Source organism: Pristiophorus japonicus, chromosome 11 (assembly GCF_044704955.1).
Source record: "Pristiophorus japonicus isolate sPriJap1 chromosome 11, sPriJap1.hap1, whole genome shotgun sequence".
Taxonomy (NCBI): Eukaryota; Metazoa; Chordata; class Chondrichthyes; family Pristiophoridae; genus Pristiophorus; species Pristiophorus japonicus.
The window spans coordinates 133,772,089-133,799,090 of record NC_091987.1 but is presented as its reverse complement, the minus strand read 5'-3'; the positions used below and the strand labels follow the sequence as shown (position 1 = coordinate 133,799,090).

General features: G+C 43.5%; 1 protein-coding gene across 3 annotated transcripts in view; it reads right to left on the bottom strand.

Moving 5' to 3' along the window:
* Window positions 1–26,313, bottom strand: part of LOC139276309 (TSC22 domain family protein 1-like) — a 307,775-nt gene extending 281,462 nt beyond the window's left edge. For 2 of the 3 annotated variants that reach the window (XM_070894105.1, XM_070894107.1), the window contains exon 1: window positions 22,910–26,313. In XM_070894105.1, the coding sequence (XP_070750206.1) occupies window positions 22,910–25,581 (2,672 nt within the window). In that variant the 5' untranslated portion in view covers window positions 25,582–26,313. The remainder of the gene's footprint in view (window positions 1–22,909) is intronic. The other variant, XM_070894104.1, reaches the window with a different exon arrangement.
* Window positions 26,314–27,002: the final 689 nt, after the last annotated feature.

The window sequence follows — 27,002 nt, the reverse complement described above, 5'->3', positions numbered from 1 at the left end:
ATTACTGGAGGACATTAATAAACTTGCAGAATGGGCATATAATTGGCAAATTAAGTTCAACACAGATAAATGTGAGGTACAAATGCCCGGAATCCGGAATCCTCGGGATCGAGTCCATTCTGGGTTTTTTTTCCCAGATTTCAGACAAGAAAATCAATAATCTGAAATCCGGAATCCTCGACTGAATCTGTGCCTCAAAAATGGCCAGTTTTCGGACAATAATTCCGGATTCTGGACGACTCCATCAGCTATGCGCAAAATGCCCATTTTTTTGACAATTCCAGTTTTCGGAGTTCCAGATTTGGGACGTTGCATCTGTATTACATTTTGGTAGGAGGTCACTTATTACTTGGAGGGTGAAAGTCTAGGTAGGGTAGAGGAACAAAGGGATCTTGGAGTACAAATACACAAATCGCTAAACATTGCGACATAGGTTAGCAAGGCCATAAAAAAGGCAAACCAAGCACTAGGGTTTATTTGTAGAGGTATAGGATTGAAAAGTAGGGAAGTTATGCAAATTATGAAAAGTAGGGAAATTACAAAAGGTTTTAACAGAGTGGATAGAGAGAGAATGTTTTCACTTGTGGGGAAGAGCATAATGAGAGGCCATCAATAAAAGAGTCACCAAGAAATCCAATAGGGAATTCAGAAGAAAATTCTTAACCCAAAGAGTGAGAGCTGAGAATGTGAAACTCGCTACCACAGGGAGTGGTTGTAGCGAATAGTATAGATGCATTTAAGGAGAGGCTAGACAAGCATACGAGGGAGAAGGAAATCGAGGGTTATGCTGATCGAGTTAGATGAAGAAAGATGGGAGGAGGCTCGAGTGGAGCATAAACGCCAGCATGGATCGGTTGGGCCAAATGACTTGTTTCTGTGTCATATATCCTATGTAATATATAATTGAGGAACTAGTAGCTTCCGTGGCTCATCCACTTTGACTGTTCATATTAACTTTGTTTATTTAGTCCCATTTGAGCAGAAAACAGCAACAGGAAGGAATAGAAGTGTGACAACTATCAGGAACTCTCCTGCTATTCACATCAAAGTTCATGGAAACCAGTGAATGACCAGCTTATAACACATCCAAATCATAACCCATCAGAGCAAAATTGTCTATTGTGTGGTGCAAAGAGATATGGCAGATTGGAGACAATCACCCAAGCCATGTTGAGAAGCCAGCCTCTTATGATACATGACATGAACCTTTGACCCGATTACACAGCTTTCTCACAGAACATAGGCATCAAATCATGGACAATCGCTTTATCACAACACTCACTCGGGTAAGTGTGTTTGCCCTTTTATGTTCCTCGAGTTTAATAAATAACCCAAGGGATGTCATCAAGGTATTTCAGTTCTCTTTGTTTATCACTGCATAAAGAACAGACACAGTGGCCAAAAACGAAGCCAGTCTCGCACCTCAACGTTATGTATATTTAAAATAATTGTGTCTACTTATCTAATTTGAGACAAGGAGGAAAAGCCGGTCAGATTGTTAGTTTATGCTTCAGTTGATCCAAAAAGACCTGCAGTGAACACAAGCTACAAAGCTTCACATACCACTTCTCCTGCAAACAAATCTCCCTCTCCGATAGAATCATCGTCTGAAAGGCTGTTCCAATTTTAAAGGCAGGGCTCATTGTTGCTTATTGCAGTATGTAGTAGACTATGGGAAATCTGCAATTTGCCAAATGACCCCACTACAATTGTCTTCAATGCTCCCAGCCACTACCAGCATCAAATCTGAGAGACATCCATCCCCATTAGTCATCTGTTGCTGCAGTTTATTATAGATTCATAGAATTTATACAGCACAGGAGGGCGGCATTCGGCCCATCGTGCTGGTGTCAGCTCTTTGAAAGAGCTATCCAATTAGTCCCACTCCCCTGCTCTTTCCCCATAGCCCTGTAATTTTTCACCTTTATTTATCCAATTCCCTTTTAAAAGTTATTATTGAATCTGCCTCCACCACCCTTTCAAGCAGTGTATTCTGATCACAACAAATCACTAGGTTAGAAAACATTACCTTAGGTTGCTTCTGGTTCTTTTGCCAATCGCCTTAAATCTGTGCTTTCTGGTTACTGACCCTTCTGCCACTGGAAACAGTTTCTCCTCATTTACTCTCAAAACCCTTCATGATTTTGGATATGCCTATCAAATCTCCTCTTAACCTTCACTGCCCTAAAGAAAACAACCCCAGTTTCTCCAGATAACTGAACGCTCTTATTCCTGGTACCATTCAATAAATCTCTTCTGTATCTCCCGAAGGCCTTGACATCTTTCCTAAAATGTGGTGCCCAGAATTGAACACAATGCAACACTCCAGCTAAGGCCTAAGTGTATGATAACGGTTTAGCATAACGTCCTTGCTTTTATACTCTATGCCTCTATTAATAAAGCCAACGATCTCATAAGCGTTTTAACAGCCTTCTCAACTTGTACTGCCACCTTCAAAGATTTGTGTACATACACCTCCAGGTCTCTGTTCCTGCACCCCCTTTCAAATTGTACCATTTAGTTTATATGGCCGCTCCTCATTCTTCCGACCAAAATATATTACTGCACATTTCTCTGCATTAAATTTCATCTATCACGTGCCTGCCCATTTTACCAGTCTGTCTATGTCCTCCTGAAGTCTGTTGCAAACCTCCTCATTGTTAACTGCATTTCCGAGTTTCGTATCATCTGCAAACTTTGAAATTATGCCCGGTGTACTCAAGTGCAGGACATTAACATACAACAAGAGCAGTGGTCACAACACCGAACACTGGGGACCACCACTGTATACCTTCCTCCAGTCTGAAAAACAAATGCACACCACTACACTCTGCTTTCTGTCCCTTAGCCAACCCTCTAATATAATGGGCTTTAATTTTGCTTACAAGTCTGTTATGTGGTACTGTGTCAAATGCTTTTTGAAAGTCTATACACACATCAATCATAAGGGTATCCACACACAAATTGCAAATAACTCATCAAATTAATGAGCGATATAACCCCAATTAGGAATGTGAAGTTCCAAATCTTGATTTGTTTCGTGCATAGACCTTTAAAGCTCTGCCTGAAGCAACCTACATTTTTCACTGCACAACACTCCTCAACTTTGCTTCTCCTTAACATCTGGTAGTTGCTGTAGCAAACAGCATTTTGTAATGCTGCTAGCCCATGTGAACAAAACTGGAAAAACAAGCTTCCATCACACTCCAATTGCTGAAATATCTCTCCTGGTTAACTGCACCTAGGAACAACTATCTCCTTCATTTCAGATGTTTTAGGAAAGAATTAGAAGCTTTTGTTTGATATTACAGCCTATTGGTTCTTCATTGCACTGTGCAAGACAGACACACTAGAGTGGTAGACACAAGACACAGAAAAAGAGCATGAGAAAGGTGCATTTATATTGCATCTTATCACATCCTCATAACATCCAATAGCAACTCTCAGCCAATGAAATACTCTTGAAGTGTAGTCACAGTTGTTTTGTAGGCAAAAGTGGTAGCCAGTTTGCACACAGCAAGGGTCCACAAACAGCAATGAGATAAATAACCAGTTAATGTATTTGGTTCAGGGATGAATGCTGCCCAGGACACACACAAATCCATTCTCCTCTTCGAATAGTTTCCATGGGACCCTTTATGTCCACCTAAGCATGCAGATAGGGCCTTGGTTTGATGAGCCATCCAAAAGATAGCATCTCAGGCAATGCAGCACTCCCTTGGCGCTGCAATGAAGTGTTAGCCTACATGATGTTCTTAAGTCCTAGAGCAGGGCTTGAAGCAAAGCGAGTACCACCAAGCCAAGTCAACAAAGAAGTAGGAAAATATCAAGCTGCCATGAACAATCTAAGATTTGCACTGGGAAGTACACAAGAACAGCAATGAGCACCAATCTCCTTCCTATCTTTTCTGATAAGTGTGTGGCATGGGTAAGTGAGAAGACTCACTATATTTAAGAAAAGGATGACAACTGGAAAAGTAGTATTGGCAGCATTTGGGCAGCATTTAGTATTAATAGTAATTAGTAGTATTTGGAAGGCCCAGCAATGAGGTCGGGACCCAGGAGTGGCACATCATGGACCAGCAGCAAGGTCTGGGCCCAGGGAAGGCGCAGCACGGGCCAGCAGCGAGGTCAGGAGGCCTTCACTGCGATCACTGAAACCCAGGGAGAGACGACCAGTGGGAAGGAGGGAGGGGGTCAGTAGGATTGTGCACACGCACGCACTAGGCCCGTGCAGCAGAGCCTGGTATCCAATCGTCTTGGATCCCCTTGCCATTGCTCTGTCAAGACCGTGTGGCAGCTGGTGTGCAATGGCCACCCCACATTAAAAAAATTCACGCACAGGCATCTTCCACCGTTTAAAATGAAGTTCGGGAACTGGAACATCAGGACCCTCATGGACAACCCCAACAGCGATCAGTCACTGAAAACTCATTAGTGTGGAAGCAAGTCATCCTCGACTCCAAGGGACTGCCTAAGAAAAGATTTGCAGCACAAAATTAAACTACAAATTTGTGCAAAGTTCACAAAAGCTGCTCCACAAAAAGAGTTATTAGAGATTGTGGAAATTACTCAAAGATACTATACAACAGGAATATCCTATTACAAATAATTGTATGTGACTTGGTCACTACTTCTTTCGTATGTGAGTAGCAAAGCAAATCAAATGTCAATATCGAAGTTGGATATCCAGGCCAAAGCTTCCGGTGTAATAGCATGAATATCTTGTAGGTTGCCTGCAAATTTCCTGAGGGCAGTGCTCAATGATATGCTCCAGGGTCTGATAGTCGCATGATGGTGATGCTTTAATCTTCCATCTATGGAGAAGATTGCTGACGATACAAAGATGGGAGGAAAATCAATGTGTGAGGAGGACACAAAAAATCTGCAAAAGGACATAGACAGGCTAAGTGAGTGGGTAAAAATTTGGCAGTTGGAATATAATGTTGGAAAGCGCAAGATTATGCACTTCGACAGGAAAAAATCAGAGCAAATTATTATTTAAATGGAGAAAGATTGCAAAGTGCTGCAGTACAGCGGGACCTGGGAGTACTTGTGCATGAAACGCAAAAGGTTAGTATGCAGGTACAGCAAGTGATCAGGAAGACCAATGGAATCTTGGCCTATGTTGCAAAGGGGATGGAGTATAAAAAGCAGGGAAGTCTTGCTACAGTTGTACAGGGTATTGGTGAGGTCACATCTGGAATACTGCAAGCAGTTTTGGTTTCCATATTTACAAAAGGATATACTTGCTTTGGAGGCAATTCAGAGAAGGTTCACTAAGTTGACTCCGGAGATGAGGGGGTTGTCTTATGAGGAAAGGTTGAGTAGGTTGGGCCTCTACTCATTGGAATTCAGAAGAATGAGAGATGAATACGAGGGGTCTTGACAAGGTGGATGCAGAGAGGATGTTTTCACTGATGGGGGAGACTAGAACTAGAGGGCTCTCAGAGGGTTGTAAATCTGTGGAATTCGCTGCCTCAGAGAGCTGTGGAAGCTGGGACATTGAATAAATTTAAAGACAGAAATAGACAGTTTCTTAAACAATAAGGGGACAAAGGGTTATGGGGAGCGGTCAGGGAGGTGTAGCTGAGTCCATGATCAGATCAGCCATGATCATATTGAATGGCGGAGCAGGCTCGAGGGGCCTTATGGCCTCCTCCTGCTCCTATTTCTCATGTTCTTATGTTCTTATCTACCACAACCAGTTCTGAGGCAGTTGATGATTGTCCACTGTTTGAGAGCAAGGTTTGATCCTTCAGCTTGCACCCCGTGTCCATAGTCTTTAACTCAGTGTTAAATATCTGCTTTGTTTTACACAGCTCATAGTTTGAGCAAAAGCTGTACTGCATTCACCTTCTTGGTCAGCAGCAGAGGTCGCAAAATCAGATGACCAAACAGCTGATGTGTTAACTGGTGCTGAAGTGCTTCTACTTAAAAATAATGATTGCAATAAAGTGCCTTTCAAAAGGACCATTACAATTTACGTACATAGCAAAGTATTTTCTTTTACGAACATTACTCATTTTACAACAATCACGTGGCCTCCTGTTATATGCAGGCATGCAAAGGTTTGAGCACAAAACACAGCACAAGATTGCATTCCTTTTAAATGTCTATTTTGTTCATGAATTTAGTTCAATATTTAGAGATTGAAGTAGCAGTTTCCAATGTCTACAGTGATGAGCTGAAGCAGCTTTGTTTTATTGAGGGTAGGGGTTAAGGGATTAGAGCAAGAAGCAGAAAGAAAAAAAACATCAAACACAACTGATTGATTGTTAAGATACTAAATTTTGTCCAACAGTAAGCTTTAAGGGGATATTGCAAAGTTTGTACAATTGTGTCGCTCTCCTCATTCTGTGACAGACAGGAATATACGACAAAAAATACTAGTGAATGCGTAAGTATACAAACCGAAGGCAATATTCAAAGAAGAGCAGGAAAGTTCTCCTGGCCAATATTTATTTCTCAACCAACTCGTAACACAAATGAACTGGTCATTTATTTGACTGCCGTTTGTGGAAGTTTGTTGTGCACAAATTGCCTGCCATGTTTTCTACATTACAATATGACTACACTTCAAAAGTACTTCATTGGCTGTAAAGTGCTTTGGGACTTGGAGGATGTGAAAGCCACCATATAAATGTAAGTCAGCCTACATTTGTCATCAGACACTTGCCCTACTGAGGAACGCAGCAATATAGGCCATGCAGGTCCCAGCTTCAATCCGCAGTCTATACGGAGTTAGTTCTTCTCGGTCAGAGTGATGGTACTGGTGAGACAAATAGCCTCAGACTCCTGGGTAAGGGAAGGGAGGAAGGGGAAACAAGTCTCACTCCTGATCACCATGTAGCAACCCATGTGCTGAAAGCATGCATTTAAGCATCAGTTGCAAACAGAGGTTTATTTGCTGCGACACTAATATTTAGCATTAAGGTTCACACATCAATAATGGCCACAGGTGAGACAGCGGAGGCAGATCAACACCCGTGAAGCCATACCCAAACAAGTCAAAGCTTTCAGAAGAGAAAAAAGGGAAAATGCCTGAGAAAATTGCAGAGGAAAGCAGGAAAATTCTTTTAAAAATGGACCAAGTTTGGCCAGATTTGCCATAATTTAACACCTTTCTCTCATATCTATGCACAAAAAAGTGAGTTATGGGTTATTGGATTAATCAAATTTTTAATTGAAATAATTTCTTTAAATCCTTAAAATTAAGATATCTGGTTGTAGGGTTAAACTGACACAGTTTCCCCCACAGATTACTTCTAAAATTAGGGATAGGCCCATAAATGTCTTTAGCACATTCAATTCTGATGCGACGAACATTGCTTGGCACAGGGAAGATTTAAGTATTTCTCGAGATTGACGGGCAGCATCAAATACATACTAATCACTTACTAAGTTCCTGGAGGAGGAAGTGTGGAAACGTGGCGCTGAAGATGCAGCTAATGATGCCCCTCAACTACTTTTTGGCATTACATTGTGTGAAGACGGTTGTGTTCATTAAACTATTTTACTTGTGCATTCCAAAATCATTTTGCCATTTAAGCTAAAGTTTCCTGCTTATCCACATCACTTTATTGTGACTTGAAAAAAACCCATTTTACTCACCGTTTATTTCACCAGATTTGTGATCCACACTCTGGTCAAAGTAGAGCATTCAGATGGTCTCCAATTTGTTATAGACACCACAGTTCCAAACTTTGTGATCAGAATTTAAACAAATCATTCTGCACCAATAAACCCGGCAGGAAATAAAAGTGACATTTTCACTGAAGTATGCATGCTTACCTACATCAGACATAAAATGAAAACCACAGATGAGGTTTATAAACACCAGAGAGTGGTTACAAGCTTTGCCCAAATGGAAGCTATTTTAAAACTTCGAACTTAAACAAGCTACAGGCGATTGCACACACACCATCTTTACAACACCAGCTCTAAACAAGATCTGATGCCTGAAAAATACTGAAAACTTCTTCTCTTTACTGTCAGGTGCTTGCAGGATGGGACCAATTCACGTGAACAGGTAAAGCTTGATCCTCAGCAAGCACACAGTTCTAAGTAGGCACAACTATGCCAAAGAACCTACTCGATCAATACATGCTCCTGAATCAAGCACAGGCAGTGGAAAGAGCATGCGGCAAATCTGTCCCACCCTCCCTTACCCTCAAGGACTATCTGTCCCACCTGTGACAGGGACTGTGGCTCTTGTATTGGACTGTTCAGCCACCCAAGGACTCATTTTAAGAGTGGAAGCAAGTCTTCCTCGATTCCGAGGGACTGCCTATGATGATGCTCCTGAAAATACAGTGCTGTGTGAGCAAAAAAAGTGCAATGCTTCAACCAAAATTTTAGCTTTATGAACTCTTTGAAGTAGCAGAAATGAAAGACAGACTTGCATTTATATAGTGCCTTTCATGATTGATTGGGCTAACCAAACTGGTAGCAATGCGGTGGAGGAGGATTTCCTGGAGTGTATTAGGGATGGTTTTCTAAACCAATAAGTCGAGGAACCAACTCGAGGGCTGGCCATCCTAGACTGGGTAATGTGTAATGAGAAAGGACTAATTAGCAATCTTGTTGTGCGAGGCCCCTTGGGGAAGAGTGACCATAATAGGGTAGAATTCTTTCTTAAGATGGAGAGTGACAGTTAATTCAGAGACTAGGGTCCTGAACTTAAGGAAAGGTAACTTCGATGGTATGAGACGTGAATTGGCGAGTGATACTTAAAGGGTTGATGGTGGATAGGCAATGGCAAACATTTAAAGATCACATGGATGAACTTCAACAATCGTATATCCCTGTAAGGAGTAAAAATAAAATGGGGAAGGTGGCTCAACCGTGGCTAACAAGGGAAATTAAGGATAGTATTAAATCCAAGGAAGTGGCATATAAATTGGCCAGAAAAAGCAGCAAACCTGAGGACTGGGAGAATTTTATAATACAGCAGTGGAGGACAAAGGGTTTAATTAGATGGGGGGAAATATAGAGTATGAGAGGAAGCTTGCTGGGAACATAAAAACTAACTGCAAAAGCTTCTATAGATGTGTGAAGAGAAAAAGATTAGTGAAAACAAACGAAGGTCCCTTGCAGTCAGATTTAGGTGAATTTATAATGGGGAGCAAAGAAATGGCGAACCAGTTAAACAAATACTTTGGTTGTGTCTTCACGAAGGAAGACACAAATAACCTTCCGGAAATACTAGGGGGCCGAGGAACTGAAGGAAATCCTTATTAGGTGGGAAATTGTGTTAGGAAAATTGATGGGATTGAAGGCTGATAAATCCCCGGAGCCTGATAGCCTGCATCCCAGAGTACTTAAGGTAGTAGCCCTAGAAATAGTGGATGCATTGGTGATCATTTTCTAACAGTCTATCGACTCTGGATCAGTTCCTATGGACTGGAGGGTAGCTAATGTATCACCACTTTTTAAGAAAGGAAGGAGAGAGAAAATGGGTAATTCTAGACCAGTTAGCCTGACATCAGTCGTGGGGAAAATGTTGGAATCAATTATTAAGAATGAAATAGCAGCACATTTGGAAAGCAGTGACAGGATCGGTCCGAGTCAGCATGGATTTATGCTTGACAAATCTTCTAGAATTTTTTGAGGATGTAACTGGTAGAGTGGACAAGGGAGAGAACCAGTGGATGTGGTGTATTTGGACTTTCAAAAGGCTTTTGACAAGGTCCCACACAAGAGATTGGTGTGCAAAATTAAAGCACATATTAGGGATAATGTACTGATGTGGATAGAGAACTGGTTGGCAGACAGGAAGCAGAGAGTCGGGATAAATGGGTCCTTTTCAGAATGGCAGGCAGTAATTAATGGGGTACCGCAGGGCTCAGTGCTGGGACCCCAGCTATGTGCAATATACATTAATGATTTGGATGAGGGAATTGATTGTAATATCTCCAAGTTTGCAGATGACATTAAGCTGGGTGACAGTGTGAGCTGTGAGGAGGACGCTAAAAGGCTGTAGGGTGACTTGGAGAGGTTAGGCGAGTGGGTAAACGCGTGGCAGATGCAGTATAATGTGGATAAATATGAGGTTATCCACTTTGGGGGCAAAAACACGAAGGCAGATTATCTGAATGGCGGCAGATTAGGAAAGAGAGAGGTGCAGCAAGACCTGGGTATCATGGTACATCAGTCACTGAAAGGTGGCATGCAGGTACAGCAGGCGGTAAAGAAGGCAAATGGTATGTTGGCCTTCATAGCTAGGGGATTTGAGTATAGGAGCAGGGAGGTCTTACTGCAGTTGTACAGGGCCTTATTGAGGCCTCACCTGGAATATTGTGTTCAGTTTTGGTCTCCTAATCTGAGGAAGGACATTCTTGCTATTGAGGGAGTGCAGCAAAGGTTCACCAGACTGATTCCAGGGATGGCAGGACTGACATATGAGGAGAGACTGGATCGACTGGGCCTGTATTCACTGGAGTTTAGAAGGATGAGAGGGGATCTCATAGAAACATATAAAATTATGACGGGACTGGACAGGTTAGATGCATGAAGAATGTTCCCAATGTTGGGGAAGTCCAGAACCAGGGGACATAGGCTAAGGATAAGGGGTAAGCCATTTAGGACTGAGATGAGGAGAAACTTCTTCACTCAAGAGTTGTTAACCTGTGCAATTCCCTACCGCAGAGTGTTGTTGATGCCAGTTCATTGGATATACTCAAGAGGGAGTTAGATATGGCCCTTACGGCGAAAGGGATCAAGGGGTATGAAGAGAAAGCAGGAAAGGGGTACGGAGGTGAATGATCAGACATGATCTTATTGAATAGTGGTGCAAGCACGAAGGGCCGAATGGCCTACTCCTGCACCTATTTTCATGTTTCTATGACCTCAGGACATCCCAAAGTGCTTTACAGCCAACAAAATACTTTTGAAGTGTAGTCACTGTTGCTTTGTAGGAAAAGCAACAGCCAATTTGTACACAGCAAGCTCCCGCAAATAGCAACCTGATAATGACCAGATAAACTTTCTTTTAAAAAAAAAAGTGATGTTGCTTGAGGGATAAATATTGGCTAGGAAACCAGGACCCAACTCCTCTTCTAAATAGTACCATGGGATCTTTTACGTTCACCTGAGACACCAGATGGGGCCTCGGTTGAACATCTCATCCGAAAGATGGCACCTCCGACAATGTAGTACTGCCTCAGTACTACACTGTAGTGTCAGCCTAGATTTTTGTGCACAAGTCTCTGGAGTGGGACTTGAACCCACAACCTTCAAAAAAGGTATAGAGTACAAAAGCATGGAAATTGTGCTAAACCTGTATAAAACACTGCTTCGGCCTCAACTGGAGTATTGTATCCAATTCTGGGCACCGCATTTTAGGAAGGATGTGAAGGTCTTAGAGAGGATGCAAAAAAGATTTAAGAGAATGATTCCTAGGATGAGGGACTTCAGTTACGTGGATAGACTGGAGAACATGGAGTTGTTCTCCTTAGAACAGAGAAGATTTGATCAAGGTGTTCAACATTACAACAGTGACTAAGCTTCAAAAGTACTTAATTGGCTGTAAAGCGATTTGAGACGTCTAGTGATCGTGAAAGGCGCTTTATAAATGCAAGTCTGTCTTTCTTTCAAAATCATGAGGGGTCTGGACAGAGTAGATAGAGAGAAACTGTTCCCATTGGCAGAAGGGTCGAGAACCAGTGGACATAGATTTAAAGTGATTGGCAGAAAAGGACAACACAAGAAAAAAACTTTTTTTTTTTTTACACAGCGAGTGTTTCGGATCTGGAATGCACTGCCTGAAAGGTGATGGAGGCAGACTCAATCACTGCTTTCAAAAGAGAGTTGGATAAGCACCTGAAAGAAAAAAATTTGCAGAGTTACAGGGAAAGGGCGGGGGAGTGGGACGAGCTGAAGCACAGAGAGCCGGCACGGGCTCGACGGGCCATTTGGCCTTCTGTGCTGCAACCATTCTATGACTCAGAGGCTTGAGTGCTAGCAAATGAGCCACGGCTGACACAGGTAGACAAGGGTAATGCATTAAACATAATATATTTGGATCGTCAAAAGTCTTTCGATAAGGTACTGCACAGTAGACTCATGACTGCAATCAGAACGTGGAACCAGAGGACAAGTAGCAAAATGGATAGCAAGCTGGATATTAAACAGAAAACAGTGAATTGGGGTTAAAGGTAGTCAGACCGGCAAACAGTGGGAAGTGATGTTCCAAAAGAATCAGTGCTAGGACCACTGTTGTTCACCATTTACCTAAACCATTTGGACTGAGGAATCAGAAGTACAATTTCTAAATTTGCAGACTACACCAAATTGGGGGGGGGAGGGCTTTAATACAGGAAGATGTGAATAAACTTGCAGAATGGGCATATAATTGGCAAATGAAATTCAATATAGGTAAGTGAGTTGGTGCATTTTGGTGGGAAGAATAAGGAGGCCACATACAACTTGGAAATGAAATGGCAGCGGGATCGAGGGGTACAGATACACAAGTCACGAAAAATAGCGATGCAGGTTAATAATGCCATAAAAAAGCAAACAAAACTCTGGGGATAATTTCTAGAAGGTTAGAATGGAGAAGGAGAGAAGTTATGTTAAAGTTGTATAAAACCTTGGTTAGACACACTGAGTACTGTGAACTGATCTGGTCTTCAGCCTGGAGAAGGTGCAAAAGGATTTACAAGGATGATACCAGAATGGAGGGGTTATACCTTTGTACAGGCTGGGGAACTTCTCTCTAGAAAAGAGAAGACTGAGAGATGACCTGATAGAGGTCTTTGAGATAATGAAAGGGTTTGATGGGATAGATGTAGAGAAGATGTTTCTACTTGCAGCAGAGACCAGAATTAGGGCCATAAATATGATATTGGATTTAATAACTAGGAAATTCAGGAGAACCTTCTTTACCCAGAGAGTCATTAGAATGTGGAATTTGCTACCACAGAGTAATTAAAGTAACTAGCCTAGATGCATTTATGCAGAAGCTAGATAAACACTACTATAAATTCTATGTAATACTATGTAATAAGCCAATGTCAATTTATTTTCATTGGAAAAAAATGAAGTTTCACAAGGTTTTCCAGCCAGTCACATGCCACTGATTTCCATTTTAACTTTACAAAATGTCTCTCCAATAAACCAACTTTCATGTCACTGCCACCTTCAAATGATAGGCAGATGCAATAAAAAGGAGAGCACGACAGTCAGAGCTCAAGTTTCACTTGTACCAGCAGCAAGATAGGAGTTTTCTACTATAACTTATGATTTATTTCAGTTAAATCCCCCAAAAAGTATCCATAGACAATGCTATACTACTGCTGTGCACCAATGGGAAAGAGTATCTATGTACCTTTGAACTTCATTCTCAACACAGACCAGAGTGTGGAGTTCACCTATTTTACAATCTGCGGCTGACTGAACACAATCAATGTAAAAGCAAAGGCACCTTGAGAAAGCCATAGAACCAAAGCTAATAGATTGCTATCCTGTAGTAAAAATCCACCGGTTTGTCAACAAAAGGATGTTTTTTTGGAGGCAGTATACACCAAAACACCCACCAAGCAGTTGCAGTACATGATAGCACATGAAAGAACAGGCCTTAGTTTGCAGCATGTTTACATTTGACCATCTCTAGCCCACTGCTAAATAAGCTACTTTTTTTAATTCAGCAGCCCAGTTATTATCCAGCTTGGGATAATAAGTCATTTTTGAGTTTTTTGGCAAATCAAATGTTACCATATTGTGAGAAAATGCTTTGTCTGGAGTTAAATTCAGATGGTGAGTGTACACACACACAGAAGTTTGCAAGATACTGTGGGAAGGCTCAAGCATGAAGAATGGCCACTTGGGGGTCAAGGTGAGCAAATGGCAACAGCATGTTCAGAAGATGAGGGGGGAGGAGGTGGCAAGGGAAGTAGTATTCAGGGTTAAAACTACATTGCTGCTTAAGTGACTATTCAGCTGGCCTGAAGCAAACCTTACCCGAAAGTGGTTAGGTTATCAGATGTAAACCTCTGCAGCACAAAGTGACAACTCTGATACTGACACTTGGCAATTTCAGAGACAAGCTAACCAACAACCTGTTGGCAATCAAACTAATTTGGGAGCAGAACTCAGTAACGGTGGAAATCATGCAGAAATATTGCTGAAACATTAACCTTCCAAAAACAAAATTATATCCCAATATAATTCTAACAGGAGGGAGCAGCTGAGTCACAGACCAGGTTCAATGCCCAGTTAGTGCTGATTTCAGCTATCACGGCAGGACTGCAGGAAGAGGCCTCAGCAGCCCTGGTTGGAAGTATGGGCCTGGGTTCTTGTTCCTGACAAACCTTGCCAGAAGGTTGATAAGCCAGAGGCAAGCAAGGAGGCAACTGTGATCTACCGAGACTCATTTACAGTCACTTCATGTCAACTCAAACTTGACTATTCCATACTTTTCTGGCCAGCCTCTCATCCTCCACCCTCCATAAACTTCAGCCCCTCCAAAACGCTGATGCCTGCATCTTAACAGGCACAAATTGCTGACCTACATTGGCCCCCAGTCCTCCAATTTAAATTTCTCATCCTAGAGTTTAAATCCCTTCACAATCTCACCAATAGCTCAAAACCTCCTTCAGCGCCCCCACCCCCCACACAACTCTGAGTTCCTCAAACTCTGGCCTTTTGCGCATCTCCAACTCCCTTCATCCCACCACTGGCTGCCATGCCTTCAGCTATCTAGGACCCAGGCACTGAAATTCCCCCCCTAAAGCTCGCTCTCCCACCTTGACCAAGCTTTTAGTCACTCCTCCAAAGTATCATCTTTGGCCCAATGTCATTTTTTGTCAAGATTACGCTTAGAATCATAGAATGGTTACAGCACAGGAGGCGGCCATTCAGCCAGTCAAGCCCATGCCGGCTCTCTGCAAGAGTACTTCAGCTAGACCCACTCCCCCACCCTTTCTCCATTGCCTTTCATTTTTTTTCGTTCAGGTACTTATCCATTTCATAAACTCAGCAACTACAGGATAGTCAGTTTAACCTCGGTAGTGGGGAAGCTTTTAGAAACTATAATCCGGGTCAAAATTAAGAGTCACTTGAACAAGTGTGGATTAATTAAGGAAAGCCAGCACGGATTTGTTAAAGGCAAATCATGTTTAACTAACTTGATTTGAGTTTTTTGATGAGGTAACAGAGAGGGTTTGAGGGCAATGCAGTTGATGTGGTGTATAAGGACTTCCAAAAGGTGTTTGACAAAGTGCCACATAATAGGCTTGCCAGCAAAGTTGAAGCCCATGGAATAAAAGAGACCGTGGCAGCATAGATAGAAAATTGGCAAAGTGACAGGAAACAGAGAGTAGTAGTGAACTGTTGTTTTTTAGACTGGAGGAAGGTATACAGTGGTGTGCCCCAGGAGTCGGTACTAGGACCACTACTTTTCATGATACATATTAATGACTTAGACTTGGGTGTACAGGGCATAATTTCAAAATTTGCAAAGTATACAAAACTTGGAAGTGTGGTGAACAGTGAGGAGGCTCCCTTTTGAAAGCCACGATTGAATCTGTCTCCAGCACCCTTTCAGGCCGTGCATTCCAGATCCTAATCACGTGCTGCGTAAGAATAGTTTTTCCTCATGTTGCCTTTGGTTCTTCTGCCAATCACCTCAGGTTCTCGACCTTTCCGCCAATGGGAACAGTTTCTCTCTATCCACTCTCTCTAGACACTTCATGATTTTAAACAACTCTATCAAATCTCCTCCTAATCTTCTCTGCTCCAAGGATAACAACCCCAGCTTCTCCAGTCTATCCACGTAACTGAAGTCCCTCATCCCTGGAATCATTCTCGTAAATCTTTTCTGCACCCTCTGCAAGGCTTTCACATCCTTCCTCACGTGTGGGACACAGAATTGGACACAATACTGCAGTTGAGGTCGAACCATTGTTTTATAAAGGTTCATCATAACTTCCTTGCTTTTGTACTCTATGCCCTATTTATGAAGCCCAGGATTCCATTATGCTCTTAACTGTTTTCTCATCCTGCCCTACCACCTTCAACGATTTGTGCACATATAACCCCAGGTCTCTGTCCCTGCATCCCCTTTAGAGTTGTACCCTTTAATTTATATTGCCGCTCCTCATTCTTCTTACCAAAATGTATCACTTCGCACTTTTCTACGTTACATTTCATCTGCCTCTTGCCCGCCCAATCCACCAGCCTGTTTATGTCCTCTTGAAGTCTATTACTAGCCTCCTCACTGTTCACCACACTTCCAAGTTTTGTATACTTTGCAAATTTTGAAATTATGCCCTGTACACCCAAGTCTAAGTCATTAATATGTATCATGAAAAGTAGTGGTCCTAGTACCGACTCCTGGGGCACACCACTGTATACCTTCCTCCAGTCTAAAAAACAACAGTTCACTACTACTCTCTGTTTCCTGTCACTTTGCCAATTTTCTATCTATGCTGCCACGGTCTCTTTTATTCCATGGGCTTCAATTTTGCTGGCAAGCCTATTATGTGGCACTTTGTCAAACACCTTTTGGAAGTCCTTATACACCACATCAACTGCATTGCCCTCACAAACCCTCTCTGTTACCTCATCAAAAAACTCAAATCAAGTTAGTTAAACATGATTTGCCTTTAACAAATCCGTGCTGGCTTTCCTTAATTAATCCACACTTGTTCAAGTGACTCTTAATTTTGACCCGGATTATAGTTTCTAAAAGCTTCCCCACTACTGAGGTTAAACTGACTGGCCTGTAGTTGCTGGGTTTATCCTTGCACCTTTTTTTGAACAAGGGCGTAACATTTGCAATCCTCTGGCACAACCCCATATCCAAGAAAGATTGGAAGATTACAGCTAGTACCTCTGCAATTTCCATCTTTACTTCAGTCAGCATCCTAGTATGCATCCCCTCCGGTCCTGGTGACTTATCTACTTAAGCACAGCCAGTCTTTCTCGTACCTCCTCTATCAATTTTTATCCCATCCAGTATCTCAACTGTCTCCTCTTTCACTATGACTTTGGCAGCATCTTCTTCCTTGGTAAAGACAGATGCAAAGTACTCATTTAGTACCTCAGGCATGCCCTCTGCCTCCATGCGTAGGTCTCCATTTTGGTCCCTAATCGGCCCAACCCCTTCTCTTACTAGCCGTTAATTCCCTTTTATGTTGGCTTCTATGAAGCATTTAGAGACATCTTCCTACATTAAAAGGTGCTCAAAAAAATGCAAGTAATTGTTGGCCCATCTCATCCGGTAGATTTGCAATATTTCCTTTAGCTGCAAGTACCTTCCCTGCTTGCACCCCAAAACTCTCTCAAATTATTTACATAACTATGAAATACATGTTTCTCCACTTACATCCAATGGATTTGTAGACCTTGAAGGTGTCTGTCTAGCACTGCACGAGGAAGCTTCGCCATTCTAAGCTTCCTGTGACTAGAACTTTGAACGTGGTCCAGGATTGGCTGACTCTGGCCAATATGTTAAAGTCCAGTATTAAAGTGCCCAAAATATCCCTCTGCCATGCCGGCACCAATCTCAGTCTCCCTCATCCTAGACTCAATTTTTATTTAATGGCTTAAACTCTACAGAATCCTTCATTTATGATGTCTCTTGCTCCACCAGGACTTACATTTCATTGTCATATTAAAAATCTCACACCCAGGGCACTGTCCTTCCACAGAAGCAAGGTGAAAACTGTAACTCCCATAACATTTCTCAGAATTTGTCAAAGGGCCTAGACATCCCAATGACTCAAGAGTCAAATGAAAATTCAACTCTAGGATTGAAACATAACTCAGGCCCCAGGGGTAGGCCTCTGGAAACAAACTAACAATATGAAATACCTTATGGACCAATGGTTATAAAAAAGATTGATATTATAGGATTAAAATTGTCAACATAAAAGTGATTAATTCCATACAGAATAAGGTAGCATTGATGTAATGCAAACTGTGAGGGATGAATAAGATAAACTGATCTCAGTTTTCATGTGATTATCTTCTAGATCAGGAAGAAATTGTTTTTGTTCCCTCTTTGAAGTTTTAAATTGGACACCAAGCCTCCTTCAGATCATCAAATTATGGAGTGTCCACAACAGTAGAAATTACATGAGCTGTTGGAAGGGTCAAATGTCCTTTTTTGGGTTCCATATTCATGCTGCAGTACTAGAAATACACAAGAACTGATCGGAGTGTACCTGACAGAAAGTCTCCTCTAACCTTCGCTAGGCTAAATGGCCTTTCTTCTCCAAAACATTGTGTCCACCGCCGCCCCCAAATATTCCTTGTGGTAAGCAACGAGCTTTCAAAGGTGTTCCAAGATTAGGAAGTCTGTGCACTATTTGAAGAGCAAATGTGCTTTCACATGGCTATATCGCAGATAAACAGTTGTATAAAAGGCTGAGACAAAAGATCTTGTGAATTATAATTTATATGCCATATAGAGACAGACAAAGCGATAAAACAAAACTTAGACAGAGATGGACACAAAGAAAAGGGGGATGGAAGAGAGCAAGCACGAAAACACTAATCAAAGTCACAAATGACATCCGCTGTAACTGTGACAGTAGTGTATTTTCTCTCCTCATCCTCTCTGCAGCCAATACCTTTCCTCCACTATCCACCTTCACTTGGTTCCACTCTTACCTATCAAACTGCAGCTAGCATTCTTTTCCTGCCCCACATTATCACTGCAATCGCCCAAAGATTTATCATTCGAACCCTCCTTCTTCATTTACATACTGTCCCTTAGTGACAACATCCAAACACACGGTCAGCTTCCACATGTACCCTGGCGATATCCAGCTTTTCCCCTTAAGGGCCCTCTACTGGCTCTGTTGACAGATTGTTTGTCTGGCATCCAATCTTGGATGAACTGCAATTTCCTCCAGTTACACATCAGGAAGATCAAAGCAATCATCTTCAGCTCTCGCTCTGTACCATTGCCACAGATTGCCGCTTCCATCCCAGCCACTTTATCAGATTGAAAAACTGTTTGCAGCCTCAGTGCCTTATTGGACCCCAAGCTGAACTTCCGACCCCATATCCTCTCCATCACAAACTACCCATTTCCACCTCCGTACCATTGCTCGCCTTAGCCTATCTGCTGCAGAAACCTTCATCCATGCGTTTGTCACCCCCAGACTTGACTATTACAATGTTTTCTTCCATGCTCTATAAATTTCAGCTCATCCAAAACTCTGCTGCACGCATCCTAACCCACACCAAGGCCACTCACCCATTACTCCTGTCCTGAGTGACCTACATTGGCCCAAGTCCTCCAACACCTCCAATTTAAAAATCTCAATTATATTTGTATTCATGACCTTGCATTTACCAATCTCTAACTTCCTCCAACCTCCCCAAAACTATCCATTCATCTGACTCTAGCCTTGAGATCTCCTGAAATCCCTCAACACCCTCCTTAAAATCCCTTTTTCACCTAATCCTTTCCAAAGTAATCAATCTCTACATTTCTACGTTAATTCAACATTAGTCCAAGGCTCTGCCATCCAATTCCCATCCCAGTCCTCAAACCCTCCAGGGCTGAACTGCTGGTCCCTCCTTCATAGTCAGAAACAGCATTTATGAATCTTTGTGAGCCAAGGACCCTACATATTGGGGGCCATGGGGGAAAGGAGACAGTGAGAGAGAAAGAAAGTGTATGAGGTGACACAAATACATGCAGGGGAGAGGGAATCTGGGTAGAGGGAAGGCATGCAGAAAAAGGGAGACATATCAGCATTAAACAGATAGAGACATGAATGAAAATAGGGAGACAGGAAGTGGAAGTGCTAGAGAAAAAGAATCAGACATTCAATGAAGAGTTAGAGGGAAAGAATTGTATTTTGTTCATGAACACCAGGGAAGATTGAGTATTTTTTTTAAATTACATTGCAAAAAGGTTCTGCTCAAGGCAAGTAGTAAATTTGCAAGCGATATTGTTACAGGCCAAATTTTATGCAAAAAAATCCTGCAGCGTGTCAAATTAGACTAGTCATCAGTTTCTTTTTGGTGAGCCATGCTACCTAAAAATACAAAAACCTTAAGTTCATGCATCTAGATATTTGCCTTTGTAAAACTTTGCATTTTCTAGTTGCATTCGTAAATTGCATTGATGCACTCATTGGGTTCCAAAGTTTTATTAACAGTTTAATCTCCCAATACCTCCCACCCCGGCATCCCATCATTGCTTAACTGTTAGAGATTGGATTATAAAAGGTTCTACCACCTTAACTTTCACTCCCACTAGTTGCAATCACAGGTATCTAAACTTTCAAATCTGTCAGGAGCCAATATCAAGGGAAACATGATGTCCATTCCTTGGTCAATTATTGGTAACACCAAGGGTTTTCTTTAGGGGGTGGAGAATTAAATGCAGCCCTCCACATTATTTCAAGCAGCACCTTTAAATTCTTAGGACAATGACAAATATCTAGATAAAGATTTGACTAGAACAATCCCAACAAGATTTTAATAAAAAAACAGCTTCCCTCTTCCCAAGGCCATCCAAAGGAAACAAGTTCCTATCTAAAAAAAGATTGATCATTTGAAATACGGTATCGCTCCAAGCCATCCCATAGCAAGCAAAAGGAGAAAATGCCCACAGTGAATTCGCGTCCATCCTTTCCGATGTTATAATGTGCTACATGTTTTAGTGCTTGCATTTATAGTGACCCTTTAAGTCTTGGAGTGAACAGATAAGATAACGTTTGTAGAAATGGGGAGGGGGCGAGGGTGAACGGGAAGCGAGAAGCTGATCGTGTTAATCACTTTGGTTTGACAGGTAGCCACAGACTCACCATAAATAGCTCCCAGGATGTCATTGTTGAACTGGTGTAAACTTTGACATGTCATAACATAGCAGAGCAGATTTAAGGCTCTCTTTTGCAAGGACCCCATTATCGCCTATTTCAATTTTTAAGTGGAGCAATAAAGCTCTACCATGATGCATCGCATATCTGAAAACTTTACATCATACCACTATCTCCTCCTGATCTCAGTCTTTCCCCTCCTCTGCTGGGCAGTGATTTATGCTGGAGTAGAATTCTACAGGCACCAACATTGTTCAAGTGAATCTAATAAATTTGGGGGGGGGAGAAAAATCACACTTTATCGTATTCTGCATCTCTTGCACACTTTCCGGCAGGGATGACTGAACAGAAATAGGAGATGGAACCTTGGATAATTCTCCCAGTCTCTCTCTAGCCCAGTAACACTCGGAGTCAAGTGTGCCTTAACCACTGCCCATTTCAGATCCATTAACTGAAGGTTAACGAGAGATGAATCCATCCTGTACCATACACCCAGTGCCTATATCTAGTGAACAGAAGTAATGGGGACTTAAAACTATTATCGCTACATTCTGAAAGTCAATCTGCAGTCTTTCTTTTGCAACAGAACCTTATTTATGTCCACATACAAAATACACAGACATATAACATGTACTTACTGTTTCCCCATCTCTATTTTCTAATGCAAAAAGTGCATTTTATATGGTAAAAACAATAAGTATGCATATGCAAATGAATGCACACTTCCATTCATATCAAGCTTGCTTTGACAAAATACTACAAGTCTTGGGGGGGGGGGGGGGAAAGAGGGGGGAAGGGGTAAATTACAGTAAACATTGCAATTTTAAATTTTTTAATTCAAATCATTTTTTTTGCAAATACTTTTAGTAGAACAAAATATGCATTTTCAGATACTTAAACGTGGAAAATGGATCAGATACTGGTAATTGACAAAGAAAGGAAAAGATTGCATTCATATTCTAGGAGCTTTCGGTTCTCACTATCTTTGGCAGTCATCTTTTTATCTGAATCCATCAACCATCTGTTAAGCATTTGTATAAACTTTGGCACAAGGCACCAGTTCTGCAGCAGCTCCATGCCAATCACCAATGAAAGGGGAGGTAGAACCAAGCCCCCTGTTCAGAGTGCTATAGCATTACACTATTCGATAGCAATGTAGGGCAGGCAAGCCAAACAACTGGCTGATTCAGTGTGCAGCGTGCAGCTCATATTCTACATGGGTCAAATGTCACCTTCTAAACTATTTTGAGTGCGCAAGGCAACTCTTTCTTTTTAATCCTAATTTCACAACTAATGAGGCATAAAAAAAATTCACAAATTGGAAACTAAAAATACATTAAAAAAAAAATCAGTGTGCCCTTCCATGGCAATGCTCCATCATTTAAATTCAAGGTAATATGACAGTGATAAACACTGGACATCATCCAGCTGCACAACTGCAAATGCCAACTCATTGAACAAGATTAAATTATTTCTTTAAGAGCTTAATTATTCCAAAGCAGGAATACTTCAGCCACGCAAAACTTCCATGCCTTGCAATTTTTCAGCTACTTTTCTCCCTTTTCCTATACTCAACCATCAGCTGCAATGGGGCTGAGCATATGACAAACACCAATAGTTACAACACAAGGTAAAGAACAAATTACATTTTTCTTCTGCAGATTCTTAGATGTAATTTTAAATGTCCATATTTTTACTATTATGTGGAAGATTTTATAGTCCCATTCTTTCTTCTGCAGGCTACAAACTGCTATAGTCTTACTTAACTGCAGTATTATGTTACTTTTATCTAGTACTGGTTAATTTAAGAATTTTTTTTAAAGTTGTGTCTACAGAAGTGTGAGAAGCCATTTTGACTCATGATATCTGTGTCCAATGTGCAATCAAATACCTCTGAAGAAAACTATTTTAAAAAAACACCGCTGTTCGAATTATCAATGTAAAATCATCACTGTCTGGATCTTGTAAACAGCAGCCACAGTTCAAAGAATTAAATGTGCAAAATGCAACAAATACTAAACCACATTTCCTGTAGAAAAAGTATTTTCGATGCAAACTTGGAGCTTACACTTTAAAAAAAAAAATCTCACACACAAATAGGCTATGCCAAAACCTACTCTTACCTGTCATCGTCACCATCCACAGGCTGCATGGACAGTGGCAAGGTCTTTAAAGGAAGTAGTGATGCAGAAGCAGGTAGGTTGGCACTGCTGGCAATTTCCTGGACCAAAGCAGAAGCTGCACTCAGCACGCTTTCTCCAATAGCTACCTGATGTACATTCAGCGCTGGCTGGTCTGTAGGTCGTCGGGAATCTTCCACGGCATTCAAGAGTGACTGGATGGGTCCTGTGTACTGAGCAAAGCCTGGCACCATTTTCTGTGGTCCTCCTTGTGCCGTAGGGACGCTTACATTTGTTGGTATAGAAGGCTGGCTGGCATTCTGAATCAAATTGCCATTCTGCACAACAGAGGTCTGCGTAGTGGTTTGTTGAGGAACAGCGTTTGCAGATACATTGGTAGATACATTAGATCCAACACTGGGCAGGTTGGCAGTAACAGTAGATGGTGTAGAACTTATTCCAGTTATCTGCTGATTGTTCACACTTTGAACAATACACTCAACTCCTTGACCTTGAGGTTGTGGTAACAACTGTTGTTTCTGTGGTGCCATAGTTACTTGCTGCATAAGCCCTGATGTATTGCCCTGCTGCTGTACCATCCCGCTCTGCAAAGGCTGTCCTACTTGCTGTCCTACAGGTGGAGGAGCACTTGGCTGCAAGCCGATTGGTGCTGACTGGTTAATAGGTGGTGAAGACTGTTGTAACAAAGAGATTGTATTCCCTTGTTGACCTGTTACCAGCTGCCCGTTGGCAGCACCAGCAGGTGGCATCATTGTTGAAACATGTCCCACAGGCTGACTTGGTGCCAGTCCAGATTGTGCTTGTGCTAATACAGATTGTGCTTGGCCTTGAACAGTTTGTGGTTGGCCTGATGGTGCTGCTGATCCTACCCCACCACTGCTCTGCTGCATGGCTTGTGCAGAGGGCTGCATTTGAGGTTGCTGCACATATTCTGTAATGACAGCACTTGTATTTGATGACATAATATGCTGTGTTGTCATCTGTGAAGCTGGCTGTTGCTGAGGATACGATAGTTGCTGTGACTGGGGCACAGCTGACATGGTCTGCGAAGGCTGTTGTTGCTGAGAATATGGTAACTGCTGTTGAATTGGGACTTGAACATTAGTTACATTACTGATACTTGTTCGACCAGAGAGGGGAGCACTTGACTTCTGCTGCGAATGCATAACATCTTGTGAATGCAACTGAATTTGTGTAAGCTGTGGCTGGGAAACACTTTGTGGCAGAGCACCACTGCTGCTAAAATCTAACTGCTGATTACAGAGTGATTGAAAGGCCTGTTGCTGAGGTGCAGAAACCAACCCTGGCTCTCCATTACCAGCATTTTCTATATAATAACCAACTGCACTCAAAGTACTGCTTACCGAACTCCCGCCACTTGTACTTTCCCGTTCCAGATTTGCATCAGCAGCAGCTTGCTTTACACTTTCCACTGTCCTGTTCACAGACGTGCCTTCGGTGAGAACAGTGGCATTTTCCTTGTCATAAAATTCAGTGCAAACCCACCGACCCTTCTTGTATGGTTCAGTACTAGAATCCAGTTTCACAACTCTAAATCTGGAACTGCCAGCTGCAGGCTGCTGGCTGACTGCAGGCACTTGGCCTCCTACTGCACTCGTAGAAATTGCAGTATTAGAAGCCCCAATGACACTGGCAGTACTACCAACAGCATTGGCATTGGCACCACCACTTGTCCCAGCAACGTTGATGTGTACATTACTACCAACACCGCTCAATCCACTTACAGTTCTGGCATTGCCATTACCTGGGGTACTGATGTTGGACGTCAGTGGTGCAGGAGTACCAACTGAGCTGCTCACTAATCCAGACATGGGGGCACTGATGCCATTTTTTTCAGTACAAGTGGTAACATTTGCAGAAGGCATTATTCCTCCTCCTGAAGGTGCAGCAGCAGCAGTGACTATCCCGGGCCCTGCCACCATGGCAGGGTGATGGTGGTGGTGATGATGATGATGGTGAGGATGAGGGTGATGGTGGTGGTGTGGATGGAGGCCGTGGATGCTGCCGTTAAACAAAGTTGTCTGGTGCTGAGGCAGGCGAGGCTGATTCGGAGACAGGGCGCTGGGGGTCTCGGCGTCCCCGACGTTGTTTAAAGTTTCCTCGGAAGAGCTCCGCTCCGGCTCGTAGTCGGTGGCCCTGGAGACGTCCAGGATCTCGGAAGACGACAGGTCCTCGGTGTGAGACTCGTCCATGTCGTCGTAGCTCTCGGTGTCCTCGGCGATGCTGTTGTTGGAGCCGGCGTTGTTCTGTGCCGGTGTCACGCTGGTGATCTGAAAGCCGCTCTTCTTCTTCATCTGGGCCCCGGCCATGGAGACGGGCGGCACAGCACCAGCAGGAGTAGGAGGATGGAGGCTGAGACTCTGCGGCGGATGCGGCCCGGCCGAGGAGGCGCCAGGAGCCGGCACGGAGCTGGGGTTGGGGATCGGACCGGGGCCCGGCGCGACGGCGGCCGAGCGCATGGTGGCCGGCGGCACGTCCTCTGGGTGCGAGCGGCCGGCGGAGGCGCCCATCAGGCTGGTGAGCGAGGCCGAGGAAGGAACAGGAGCGGCGGCGGCGGCCGGGTTGCTGCTCCGCCGAGGGTAGAGCGGGTGCGCCATCTTCCTGTCCGCCGCGCTTTCCGACTGGTGCATCATCGCATTGAGAAAAGGAGAAGAAACCCCCGGGACCCCGGCTCTACTCTCCCCGAACACACACACAAACACTCACACCCCGGGACCCGGCTGCGGCAAACCAGCAAAGTGCAAGCTGGGGGGGCCGGGGGATGTGAGCGGAGTTGAGCTGAGCTGAGTCGACCTACCCGGCCGACCGGCGTCTGCTCTGAGCCCACCCCCTTCTCCCCTTCTCTCTCCCTCACACACGCTGGCTGGCTGAGCGCTGCCCTCTTTTCAAACGAAACGCCTCCTCCCCCTCTCCTCCCGCCGGCTCATCTCAAGCCGCTGCCGACATTTTAACCGGGGTGGGTGATGATGATCCCGCTCGCTTTTCACTCAAGGGAACGTGCCCCGAGTCGCGGGACGGGTCGGCGGCTCGGGCCGAGCCGGACACTTTCCTCAAGCCTCCTCACACAAACTCCTCACACCGCCCGGCGGCAGCATCGCAGGCCCTAGGTCCCCGGTGCTGAGGGCGCCGCTCCGCCGGCCGTTTCACCGCATCATTCAAAATTAATATCTATCTATAATATATATAATGATAATGGAGGAGGCGGGGCCGTTCTCTGGTCGGGAGCCGGCTAACGGCGCGGCCTATGCGGAGAGACAGGCCCCGGTTGCTAAGGGAGCGCAGAGTCGTGGCTCCTCGCCTTTATTATGATGAGGCTGATTTCCACTCACAGTCCCTGTCACTGGAACACGGAACGCCGGCAAGATGGCGGCCGCGCACGCGCACCACCATTCCCCGCCCCCCCAGACCGAGCAGACATAAAGCCGTCTGGAAACAAGGCAGGAGGCCCCGAGCGCTGACGGAAATTACCGAGTGCTCCCCGAGCAGTGACGGGAATTACCGAGCGCCCCCCCGAACAGTGACGGGAATTACCGAGCCCAAATTCGGGCGGGGCTGGGAGGAAGGGACCTGCCGATTGTCCGAGCTACAGCCGAGTTTCTTCGGGCCAACTGTCGGAAATGGCCGAGCGGTTACGAGGCCAGTGCCGGAGGATTGCGGACCTGCTAAGGGACGCGCGGAAGCAGCAACAACAACAACTTGTATTTATATAGCGCTTTTAACGTAGTAAAACGTCGCAGGGTGTTTCACAGGAGAAGGAATTGAGTTTCATTCATTAAAAAAAATCTGACCTATGCCACTCGAAAATAAAGGCGGCTCTCTATTGTTAAATGGGTTGTCTGTCCCTGTCCCTTCTGCTGATCATAAATCTTCCTGGTTTCAGGCATCTCAGTCTAAGACAGTTCCACATGTGTTAAATGGGTTGTCAATGACTTTCACTAATTAAATAAATCTTACTCCAAATATTTCTTTGATGTTGGCAGATTCAGGGGACTGATAGATTTTTTTTAAGGCTCTCAGATTTGATAACAATCCCCACAAATGATTCAGTCTCAGC